Below are 12,508 nucleotides of genomic sequence, written 5' to 3' on the forward strand. Positions count from 1 at the left end.
CCAAAATGTGACACAATTCAACAGAAACCCATTTTGATCAATATGTATTAAATATTTGATAAAGCAGGAAACGGCAGAGAATTGTACGTCGTCATTGCACGGATGTAGCAAAGCATTTGCAGCTGGTTCAAATAAATAAGAAACTGCTTTTTGATGTGAAGATTGAGCAAGAGCTTTTGACAATTTCAAATCGGATGTGAGGAATCTAGCAAACCTAGTGTTTGAGCTATTTTGCCCTCTCATCTGGGAGCCGAAGATGAAGAAGCAGCAGGAGTTGGAAGAGGTGTGGATGCGCTGAAGTGCGAGACGGCGGCGGCCTGCAGGAACTCAGCATGCTTCACATCACATCCAACTAATTTAGTTCTAGATATCAAAGGCTGACATAATTTTGGGTTTTAATGATACAACACCTGAACCCACTGAAAAAAAACTGAGGGGAATAAAATTAATTAAAAAAGGTGGCTCTGTGATGTGAGAATTGGAATCAATAGTTAGAAGACAATGCTAGTAAAAAGATTTTAACAAAAAATAATAGTAACAATTATCATGTACTTTAGCACAAAATCATATTTGAAAAATGATTGCATAAATGCATCTAGCCATAAACAAACATACACAAAATAGTGATTTAAAAAAATATCTGAAAGTAAAAATCATTGAGAAGTTTATAGATCACCTTTTACAAAAAAAGTCAAGAAAATTGGGCTCACTTAAAATGAGCCATGGAAATATAATATAAACAAACAACAATAAAAATAGTCATTGCAACAAGTTGGTTTTAAAACTGTGCCAAACAAACCATGCGAGTGAGTCGCTGTGGCGACCCCTAACGGACTAAGATGGAAGGTGCAGCAACAACCACAACAACATTAAATGATAAAGAAATGCTCGGAGTGGGGAAATCAAATTTCTGGTAAGTTAAAGTGACCCACACAAAATATGTGGCCACAGTTTAGTTAATTTGGGATTTATTTAATAAAATGTAATCTTAATCTCTGAAAATAATTTTCTTGGTTGATGCGTATACGTACATTTTTGGACAGCAGAGAGCAGTATAGGAAGCCGGAAGTACCAGCGGTGCGATTGTTTTCGCGACAGGCTGCCGTAAAGTGGTGTGGTGTCGGAACACGCCATTCTGGTATGAGCCGTTGAACCAGCCGCAGTCGATCGCCTGAATTTACAGGTTAGTTATGTGCTGTAATGTCACAAATTACGCATGTGTTTTAGTAGTTTAATTAATATACATTTGAATATTCATGACACTATGCTAAAGGACTACCTATTCCATTTGGTGGGATTAAATTGCCAACATGAAGATAGCCGTGCGTGAGTTGGTGTAATGGCCGCTATGGTTACGTTTGAAGTTTTTGTGTACAAAGTTAAACCATGAGGTGAAGTGTTTTACAAAGATTTCTGATGTGTTCAATTCATTCTTTGATTAGGTTAATTTATGTGTTAATGTTTATAGGACAAGTAAACAATGCTTTTTTTTCTGTGATTGGCATGTGACATGACTACATTATTAGTAGCGACTATAAAGATTTCGCTTTTGTTCAATTAGTTTAATGACTATGCCCTAAAATATGTATTGTTGAAGGTATAAAGCCTATGAACAACATTGCTGTGCCTTTAGAATTTTCTTAGAAATTCTGGCAAGATCCATTGAACAAGCGACAACCAATCTCTTGTGCTCGTCATTTCTTCTGCATTTACAGGATTATTATCTGTTGACCTGCCTTTAATAGAAAGCCATTAAAAACAAATGTTGAATTAAAAAAAAAAAGTTTACTTGAATGTGAAATTGATCCAACAGAGAGTGGGGCCAGATTTGCAGGCATGTGGAAATGGAAAAACTCATTTGCCCAAACAGGATATAAAACATGGGTTAGGGTTTTAAATTAGGGTTTTAAGAAAGGGTTAGAGTTTCAATGACATTTTTTAAAATAAGGGTTAAAAATTAGGCTTTTAAACTAGGGTTAAGGGGTTGAATTAAGATTTCAAAAGGGTGTGGAGCCAAGATAGTTAGCATCCACGGCAAAAAAACCACCCCCTTTTTCTTTTTACAAATTTATTCAATTATAGTGAATCACAAAAGCTTATTTGTGCAAAATTAAAATGATTGAATACATGAAGTTTAAAAAATGTGTTTAGAATCACTCAAAAAGGTAAACGCAACGTGATAAAACGATGACGCTATCTATGAAACTGATATTATTAGCGTGGATTATATCATTATTTTTCATCACATGCCTCACGTGCTATACGTGCACATCTGCTTTGCTTTTATTTATTTATTTATTTATTTATTTTTTTTTGGGTGGGGAAACGTATTTTTTCCCTGTTAGCGCTGCCCTCACGAAGCTGAATTTCCAAAGAGAGATCATGGTCACTTGTGCAGTTATCAGTTCGAGGAAAAACCTATTGATCATCACTTATCGCCATTGCCACAAGATGAATGTATCCTGAAGAACCAAGGACAGAGTAAGGTGACCAAGAATGGAATATTGAGGCTGAAGGGCCACCGTGTTATGCTGATGCAGGTTCTTCAGCCGTTATTGCGGCGAACCGCATAATGTGAAACGGGTGGATAGACGGCAAAAAGAGAAGGAGGGAGGAGAAGGGTTAGCGCTCACATGGCATAGCACATGCTCTTCACCGAACGTTTTCTCATTAGGACGTGTCACGCGTGTACTGTCGAGGGAATAAATCATGTTTGTTTACATCCAGGTAAAAAAAAAAAAAAGGGAGGAATGTTAACCATTTGGGCTCCATGCTGGCTATTTGTGTCCACCGCCCCTTTTTTTTTTTTTTTAACCGTTTTATCTGTGTTAATGTACAAATCTCAATTCCATCAAAGGTGGAATGTTGAGTAAATAAAAACAGAAAGCCATGATTTGAAAATAATTTTCAACCAATTGAATACACTACAAAGGCAGGATAGTTCATGTTCAAACATGTTGAACTTTATTGATTTATTTTTTGGGGGAAGTTTGTGTGAATATCATGATTGATAAGTTCTATTTATTTATAGGCCGGTGCCAATTCTATATCTGATAACCAATTCATCGGCCGAGTAATTTAAAAGATACATAATGAACAGAATAAATTCTTTTTGGTCCCTTAACGCGTACAACAACTATAAATTACAGGAAGAACACTTGACTGTTTTTAAATAATTTGTTATTTAGTGTTTGTTTAACTTGACAATACAGAGAACATTTTCATGGACAAAAATATGCAAAAACAAGTAACAACTGCAGCATTTCAGCGCCTTTTAACATTCCTTGAAATGATTCCACATTTACACAAAACTTTTGAAAAACAGAAAGATTTTTGTTTCAGTATGGATGGGGCATAAGTCTTCCTGATATTTTTATTTTGATTGTCTCCTTATTCCTGCCCAACACACGTGATCTAAATCTGGCTCGAATCTGTTGAACAGATTTATTGTTAGATTATTGTTTATTCCTGCAGATCTCTTCATCACTGGCCATGACAATAATACAAATCACAATGCAATCACCAAATTTCTATACTGTATAGTGTGAGATTTCTGTGGAATATATTGCTTGCATAGGGAAAATATTTGTGTTGCATTAGTCAGCTGCATAAAGATTTAGTTAGCGAGGTGACGAGGTCCCCACACTTCACGGTTGTTCACTTAAGTTTTCTTCGCTTTAGATTATAGCGCCCCCATGTGGTCAAAATGCTGCACAACACATACGTTTATTTTACTGTGCTGTGGTACGATGCTCTTGCATCATATACCACAAAGCAGAGGTGGGAGTAAGCCACATATGTGCATGCAAGTCTCACTTTACTGGGTAAACAATCAAGAATTTCAATTGACGTCACAAAATTTCATGCAAGTCGTGTCAACTCAATTTGGTTCAAGCAAATCATAAGTGAAATCAAACAATCTTGCTCAACACGTCAGAGGGATAATGAGCTGTTTTCCATTGATCATAACATAAAAAAAATACTTTAACATCTGTAAAAATTAAATGAACAACAACACCACACCAAATATGGCGGACAGTCACCACCACAAAATCAATTCATGGTGAAGTCTATGTATTCTAATCTATGCTTTTTTCCCGTCGTCAAAGAAATAAATCTATATGTAGCCATCTTGGCTGCTTCCTGCATTACACTTGCTCAACAAGGCAGGGTCAGCCCTCATCTTAGCTAGGCTTGCCAGTATTACAGCAAGCACAGCACACACATAAACGCACACATACATAAATTTCTTTCAAAAACTAACCACACACACTGTTAACTAAAAAGATGTTTAAATGTACACAATAACTTGTCATGTTTCATGAATACCTAGACCAGCGCTGGGCAAACTTTTTGATTGGCGGGCACAATAGATTCTAAAATTTGACAGAGGGGCCTGACCAGGAGCAGATGGATGGAGTGTTTTGGTAATCTCACCTCATCAGAGAAAAAAAAAATACATTTAATTTTAAATGAAACTGAACAAAAGCATTACGACAAAATATATGTCTTTGACACATCACAGTATTTAGAAAATCAAACATTAACAAGGTTTATTCATTCAATTTCTTTCAAATTCGGCGGGCCGGATTAAAACGTTTAACGGGCTGCATGTGGCCCCCGGGCCGTAATTTGCTCACGCCTGGTTAGACAAAGTTAAACCGAGTCTTCCATGAATTTTAGCCAAGCAACTCATAAAATCTGCAACTCTTATTTGCCACATAGCATACCGTATATGATATATTGTGAAATACCGTATCCCGTTCAGTAGATTGTATAAAATATCACATCTATAATGCCTTGAACTACTCCCCCCATCATCCCCTAAAGGACTACAGGCCTGATCTGCTCAGGTCTGTGAATATAAGTGGACACAACAGAGCGCTGATAGGTGGTCATGTCGGATCCCCTGCGATTATGAAGAGCCCTTCTATAGATACCGCTAACTTTCTTCCTGAAGTATTGCCCCGAGAGGACATAAAGCACTGGGTTGAGAGCGCTGTTGAGGACACCGAGATAGGCCGAGACCTGTCCGCCGACATCCAGAGCGTGGGACCATGCTGCGACGTCCAGCACGTGGATATCGCAAAGGGTGTCGAGGAAGGTGAAGACTTGATAGGGACCCCAACAAAGGATGAACAGCAGCGTGACGGCGTACAACAGAACTGAGGCCTTGGTGTCGTTAACATCCTGAAGTCCTAAGCTCTCCTTTCTCTGTCGCAAAACCCTGACGATAGCCTGGCTGCTGTAGATGATCACCAGAGCAGGGACGACGAAGCCAACGGCATTCAGCAGAACTTGGTTGGCTAACTTCCACGAGCTACCGTGGCTGTAGTCCAACATGCAGGCTGTCATCTGGAATTCTTCAAAGTACATCACCTTTCTGTGCAGTATGGTTGGCGTGCTAAGCGAGAGCCCCAAAATCCAGAGGAACACGCATATGACCTTGGCGTGCCTTGTCCGTCTCAGCCACCTGGCCTTCATGGTCTTCACGATGGCCAGGTAGCGGTCCACGCTGATCATGACAAGTGTGTAGACGCTAGTGTAGAGGTTCACCGTCATGACGCAATTGACCATCTTGCACAAGGCGTCGCCGTACGGCCAGTCAAAACTGTTGAGGATGTTGGCGGCCCAGAAGGGGAGGCCGCACAGGAGGGCGAAGTCGGCCAGTGCCAGGTTGCCCAGGTAGACCTCAGCCACTGTCAGGCGATCCTTGTGCGCACAGAACACACACAGGACAAAGGCGTTCAGGACGAGGCCCAGCACGGTTACGGTGATGATGTAAGGAGGGACGATGGCGCAGACGGTGACCAACTCCGGAGATGTTAGAGATTTTGCAAGGCTGCTGTTTTCAGACCACTGAGCTGTCACTGGCTCAAGTGTCATTGGCTCCATAATCTTCACAGCAACATTAAAAAAAAATAAAAACATGTCAATTGTTTTATTGTAATTTTACTGTTCCTCCACCAACACCACTAATGAAGCCATTTTTCGTCAGCAATATAACACAAGCAAACCAAACTACGCGACGGATCGCGTGGCCTCCCAAGGCAGAACCAAAACCTCATTTTTATTTTTGATGTTCGAATCACAATCGGAATGATTTCCCCGCAGCCGAATAAAAATGGTACGTTCCGGTTTTCTTGCATCATCCAACACACGCATACTCCGCTAGCATGAATTAACAAACGGATGCACAAGCGATCAGGCGTGAGCTTCCGTTGTACTCGACAGCGTGACGTTTTACAAACTACACAGTCATTTGGTTTTGTGGAGCTCAAAACGTTCTGCCTTCCTTTCCGAGATAATCACAGAGCCTTCTACAAGCTTTTTGAATGTGACTGAATAATTATTTGAATTCTGTCCAGACTATCATGATAAAAAACGCTGTCAAGGCATGTTTAGCTTTTTCCGTTCACTTTCAAAGTCTTGAAATGTTTACCATGTGATTTAGTCACGCACTCAATTTCTGACGACATACGCTGACTCAATCAACAGATGCTTCCTCCTCTCATTCACATGATTTCCCAAAATACTCTCCACGCTGCTGGTATATGACACGGACTCCTAGTCAATAAAAATAATACCCAAAAAAATTCTTACCATAGTTATCAAGCTGCTCATGTGTTCACACGTACGGCGAGTGCAAAGTCCAGTGGAACGAGGGAGCGTTTTTGTATATAGAGCGGCATTCTTGCACCCCACCGATACAGCAGCTTGTTTATGAACAGCCCCCAATCCAAATGAATTACTACACGGCCCTAAATGGAGAAATGTTCACACTGCACCAAATGTGCTCTGTTCTTCAAACTGTGACAGAAAAAGGAAGCAGTATTTTCTCACGTCGAGGTTATAAACGACTCATTGATCACTGCTGTCAGTTCAATGCATGATGGCATTCCATGAATTAGTGGTCGTGCACAGACCGTCAAAGAGTGTCAAAAGATCCAGGAACGTATGCGCAACCGAGCGACATCTTGTGGTCATGATGCAGATTGCACCACAATCTCCTCAACGCTTTTTTCTAACCTTTCTCTCTCTCTCTCTCTCTCTTTCTCTTTTTTCTCTCTATCTCTCTCTTTCACTCTCTCTCTTTCTCTTTTTTCTCTCTCTGTCTCTCTCTCTCTCACTCTTTCTCTCGCTCTCTCTGTCTCTCTCTCTCTCGCTCCCTCTCCATCTCCCTCCCTCCAGCGGTTTTATATTAAGTGAATTCCATAACAACTCATTAAAATATCAAATTTAAATAATTATGTAAAGTCAAAAAAGGTTGTCATTTTATTTTTGGTTTAAAAAATATTTTTAATTGTCCCTGTTGAAATTAAAAAAAAAAAAAATTAAGTACTACTGGCAAAGCTGGTTGACACTTTTATGTTCCGTGAGGTTGTAACTAATTAAACAACTTGTTGTCGAACTTACTTTTCAACTGAAGTCGTCAGTGCCAAAACTAAGCTACTGTTAAAGTCAAGTAATCAAATTCCCTTTTTCAAGGTAACTATGGCAACGCTGCCCGTCAGCGGTACCAACCGCAACTCTCTCACATGTTTTGTTTGGCACCGTTTTAACATCGAACGCCCTTCCTGACACGACCCACCCATTTTCTGTGGGCGGTTTTGTTTGGTTGTCTGCTTTGGCATGTGGTCATGCAGATTGGAGGATCTGAATAGCTTTGGATATACTCCCCACTTGTAGTTATTTATACTGTCATTAATATTTATTAGAAAATGCAGCCAGACGGAACGAGGTTTGAAAGGCGCCTGGCAGAAATAAAAAACGAAAAAAAAACGTTACATTTACCAGTTGTAATGGATTACTTACCCAAGATGCTGAATGGTGAATATTTATTTAATAATGTAAAACATAACATTTGCTAAGAGTAATATTTGATTTTTTTTATTGCTTTATTTATTATTATTATTATTATTTTACTATTATTATTATTAAACAAATGGAGCCCATATTCAACTCTGGATTGTGCAAACAGCTTTAATGCAAGTTCCCATTTCATTAACATCACAATTCTAATAATAAATATGAGTAGACAGTTGCTTTCGTAACATTATTATATTAAGAAATGACAAAGCACAAACATTTGATCTTGTACAAGCAGCAACGATAATTGCATTATGGTACAGAAACAAAGCATGGCAGCGTAATTGTGGAAGATTGCAAAAATACATGCGACAACCGCTCAAATGTTTGTCATATTTTTTTACTTTGAGGTCACACTAATCTACTCCAGTGGTTGTCCGCAAGCCTGGCACGTGGCTCAAGGCCGACTGCCTTTTTGGTATTCCAGGCCTTTATTTTGGGGAGTTTTCAGTGCACCCTCCCACAGTCCTGTGAGTCAACACTGAGTGGGTTGTTTTGCTTGTGGTGACGTGGAAAAAAAAAATCTGCGTGATGGCGCGTAACCACTGGAAACTTTGTCAGTGGACAGTGAGTCACTCATTCTTTGCCTATTCAAATGCTTTTAAGAAAATTTACGAGGACTTCGGCGACAGTTCAAGCTGAAATGATTGCAGACGTGAATTTGTACTTTAACTGACCTCATAGCAAGCAGACAGATTTTACGATCACAACAGTAGCTCATTAGAATACTCTAAAAATTTGACGAAAAAAAAAATTTAATGACATTTTCTTTCCTTGGTCCATTTTCATTTGAATGCAAATGTTTACTCTGTTCTTTTTCTGCTTCTGTACTATTTTCTCTCGAACTTGACTCGAAAATCTAGTTTTCCAGCTAGCTAGTTAGAATGTAAGAGTGGGTACTGGTATGTATAGTAGTCAGTGGTGGGCCGCGCATTTCATACGTAGGCCTTCAGTAAAGTCCAACTTAGTCCAACTTTAAGAAATCCCCCTCATAATAACAATTTATGACAACACGGCTGAACAAATATTATACAAAAACACACTTACAAAGTACTGAGTGAGCGTGGGACGACCTAGCTTCTCTTGAAAGGTCCGTCTTGAAAATGGCCTCGCAAGTGTATCAGCAATTAAATCCACACTTTTCCCTCCTTCGGCCATTTCCGGGTGTGTTGATTCCGCATAATGCTGCCCAAGAGTATCCAATCACAAAACGCGTTCATCACCTTCAGCGTAAGGCCAGCGAGAAGGCTCACTGTAACCAACTCGTGATCTGATTGGCTATCGCAACTGTCTACCAAATCTGAACGCTCATTGGCTTTGACCGAACAGATGCCCGCACAATTGTCTCGAAAGGCCTTGGACGAACAGTGCGTGCTACCGATATTGTGAAATCTGCCTGGCAACACAAGCTAGCTGAATTCTGATTGGATAAAAACTCTCACCGAAAATACAACACTAGGATATAATATGACATCAATGTGAAGAATATGATGATGATTTTTTGATAATGTTAAGCCAGCAGAGAACGCCTTGAAGGCCTTGAACGACCACCACTGCTAGAAGTAGTATGTGCCAACACAAAGTTTCCATATGAAAAAGCCTTTGGTCTAAGCTGAGAACAATCTCTGTTTTTGGGTGCCATTACCAACCCTCTATGACAAGGAGCGTTGTCTCCCCTCACTAATTAGATTTTTATGCAAACGTCCCGAGTGTTGCCGAAGTGTTTGAACGTGTCGAAAGTGTCGTTAGGCTACTGATGGGCCACTGCTTGCACACTTCCTGAGCCTTTTTCCGGAAGTTTTTTCCAACGATGACATACAAGATGGGGTTGACGATACTGTTGAAGAAGGCCAGGTAGTCAAAAAACTGCTTGCAGATGTCGACGGCTGCTTCCAGCTCACACCCTTGCATCACACCGGCCTTCAGGAGCACGTCCAGTATGGTGAGGATGTGAAACGGTATCCAGCAAACGAGGAAGGCAACCAGGACAAACAACATCAGCGTGGTGGCCTTCTGCTCACTCTTCTCCGCGTTGAACCTCTCGATCGAGCGCCGGCGTAACGCCTGGATGATCTTGACGGTGCAGAATGAGATGATGGCAATCGGGATGATGAAGCTAAAGCTAATTAGCATCACATCGCAGAGCAGCATTACCGTGCGGCTTGGGAAATCCAAGACGCAGGCGCGTACGCCGTACTCCGGGAAGTACTTCACCACCCTGAAGAGCAACGTCGGGGCGCCCATGATCAAGCTGAAGCACCACACCAGCAGTGAGCTCAGTTTGGCGTACTTTGGTCGACGCATTCGCCGGTGTGACATCGGGTGAACGAGCGCCGCGTAGCGATCCAGGCTCACCAGAGCCACAAAGTAGATACTGCCGTAGGCGTTCATCTTGATACCCGCGTTGACCACTTTGCACATGGCCACCCCAAACGGCCAGTTGAAATCATTGGCAATATTCACCGCCCAGAAGGCAAGACAGGACACCAGGATGAGGTCGGCAGCCACCAGGTTGCTCAGGTAGATTTCGGCCACCGTGCACCCCTTCTTGTGGAGGCAGAACACCAGCAGCACGAAGGTGTTCAACACCACCCCCAGCACGATGACGACGCCCATGTAGATGGGTTGGCTGCTGGTGAGCGCATCCCAGACGTTTGGATCGATGCAGCTCTTTTCAACGGTGTGATTTTGGCTTCCGTTTATAAGCGTGTGGTTCAGCTCCGGTATTCTGCGGAGAAAGCAAAGTCCGATTAAACTCACGTGAATAAAACTGCACTTCAAACTCACTGGTTATCCAATATATGACACGGCTACAAATCACAGACTGCTTCGGGATTGTTTCTTTCCCAGGGCTCAAGGGATGCTTAACCGGGATGAGAAAAATAATTTATAAATTAATTTTAGTATATGGGCAGCACGGTGGACGACTGGTTAGCACGATGGCCACACAGAGCAGAGGTCGTGGGTTCGATGCCTTCCTGTGTGTAGTTTGCATGTTCTCCCCGTGCCTGCGTGGGTTTTCTCCGGGTACTCCGGTTTCCTCCCACATTCCAAAAACATGCTTGGCAGGTTGATTGGACTCTCTAAAATTGCCCCTAGGTGTGAGTGTGATGGTTGTTCGTCTCTGTGTGCCCTGCGATTGGCTGGCAACCAGTTCACGGTGTGGGATAGGCTCCCGCACGCCCGCGACCCTCGTGAGGAAAAGCGGTTCTGATCGTGGGTGGATGGATTTTCAAATATCAAATAAAATACTGACAGCGCTCTAGCCCCCGAACTGCCGCTGTAGCACCGTCCCGCCTTCAAATAGAGATGATGAAGTGTCTTGCACAACTTGGATCCCACTAACTCCTTAACATTCCACCGAAGCGATCCAACGGTTCACGCCAGTTTCATAATCGCTGACCTCTCTTCGCATGTCAGATTCCTTGACGAAACCACATCATGGTTTGGTGGGTTTCGGTTCGAACATCAGTTTGCTTTTTTGAGATTTCCAGAGGCTCGGCGCACATTTGTAGAGAAAGACGAAACATTTGTTGACAGCCAAGTGTCTTGGCCAACCTGGAGCTGTCCACACCATCTACATCCTGTTACCCTTCGAACCTCATCAATAAATTCTTGGCCCAACCGCTAACCTAAATGCACAGGATTCAAGGAGCAAAGTAAAAATACTTTACCTTACTTGAGTGCAATAAGTATTTTTCTGCCTACTTTTAGAATTTAATACATTTCTCATGAAAAGTAACGCAGTCTCGGAAGCTGACAGCCTTAAAATGTTAGTTCTTTTTTTTTATTATTTTTTTTTTATGAATGAATCATAGTCCTAACTTTAACTCCTAAAAATTATACATACTGACTTTTTTTTAAAAAATACTTCTTTGAAAGCAACGTCCACCATGTTCATCGTTATTTCAGACAGCACCCTTATGATCCTTAAGAATGAAATAGTCCAGTTTTTATTGCTTGTCGTTGCTGCTGCAGAAAATTTTAAGTCACATCTGCGAGATGTTAATTGCGGTATCGCAATTACAGCCGCGTAATGTCGTTTTTTTTGTTGTTTTTTTATCTAACTGCATTATCGTGCATACTGTACGTCCACTGCGTACGGTAGATTGGAATTATTTCCAATAATGAGCAACTGGCTCGGGTCTGCCGACTCTTAATTCCCTCGAGGGTGGTTAAATTGGGCACTGCACATTATGAGATATGGTGCTGCTCGTCCGGCAATCTGTTTTGCTCGAGGCCATTAAGCGGACATCAGCAGTATTACGGAAAAAAAAGTGACTGTACCAAATTCATACAATATAAATTCACAAGTGTTTAACTTTCCAAAAGGGTCTTCCTTATAACAGGTGTTTTTAAAAATAAATCATACACTGTGCAGCAGTCATGTAAAAAAATATTGTGTTGTAAAAAGTTCTCTTTTTCAAGGATTTTTTTCTATAATTGTTGTATTGTTTGCAGTTCTTAACTTTAAGCAAAGTCAGATCCAAGAGTCCCCGATTTGTGTAACCTCGCGAAAACATAAATATGATCGCAATGTGAAATCATTTACCTTGTAGTTTGAAGAGCCATTTCCCCCCGCCGAGTAAAGTCCGTCCAGATGTGAAGTGTGCGGATGCCCGACTGCGCTCTTGGACCA

At 41.3% G+C, this 12,508-nt stretch overlaps 2 protein-coding genes across 2 annotated transcripts; both read right to left on the minus strand.

The window, feature by feature from the left end:
- Positions 1-4,824: 4,824 nt before the first annotated feature.
- On the minus strand, positions 4,825-6,682 carry bdkrb1 (bradykinin receptor B1). The gene is made up of 2 exons (XM_088314127.1): positions 6,604-6,682; positions 4,825-5,898 (listed from the first exon to the last, which is right to left on the minus strand). The coding sequence occupies exons 1-2, from the start codon at positions 6,622-6,624 to the stop codon at positions 4,825-4,827; spliced, it is 1,095 nt and encodes a 364-aa protein (XP_088170253.1). The 5' UTR covers positions 6,625-6,682.
- Positions 6,683-8,009: 1,327 nt separating this feature from the next.
- On the minus strand, positions 8,010-12,508 carry bdkrb2 (bradykinin receptor B2). Its single transcript, XM_088314140.1, has 2 exons — positions 12,422-12,508; positions 8,010-10,597 (listed from the first exon to the last, which is right to left on the minus strand). The coding sequence occupies exons 1-2, from the start codon at positions 12,439-12,441 to the stop codon at positions 9,562-9,564; spliced, it is 1,056 nt and encodes a 351-aa protein (XP_088170266.1). The 5' UTR covers positions 12,442-12,508; the 3' UTR covers positions 8,010-9,561.

Source organism: Idiotropiscis lumnitzeri, chromosome 1 (genome assembly GCF_059441095.1).
Source record: "Idiotropiscis lumnitzeri isolate Australia: NSW breed Sydney's pygmy pipehorse chromosome 1, RoL_Ilum_1.0, whole genome shotgun sequence".
NCBI lineage: Eukaryota > Metazoa > Chordata > Actinopteri > Syngnathiformes > Syngnathidae > Idiotropiscis > Idiotropiscis lumnitzeri.

Bases quoted from the DNA above. Each gene is read 5' to 3' on its own strand.
- bdkrb1 (XM_088314127.1), bottom strand. From the start codon at position 6,624: ATGAGCAGCTTGATAACTATG. The intron at 5,899-6,603 runs GTAAGAATTTTT...GTTGCTGTGAAG, and splicing joins TGAGCAGCTTGATAACTATG to ATTATGGAGCCAATGACACT.
- bdkrb2 (XM_088314140.1), bottom strand. From the start codon at position 12,441: ATGGCTCTTCAAACTACAAG. The intron at 10,598-12,421 runs GTAAATGATTTC...CTTTCTCCGCAG, and splicing joins ATGGCTCTTCAAACTACAAG to AATACCGGAGCTGAACCACA.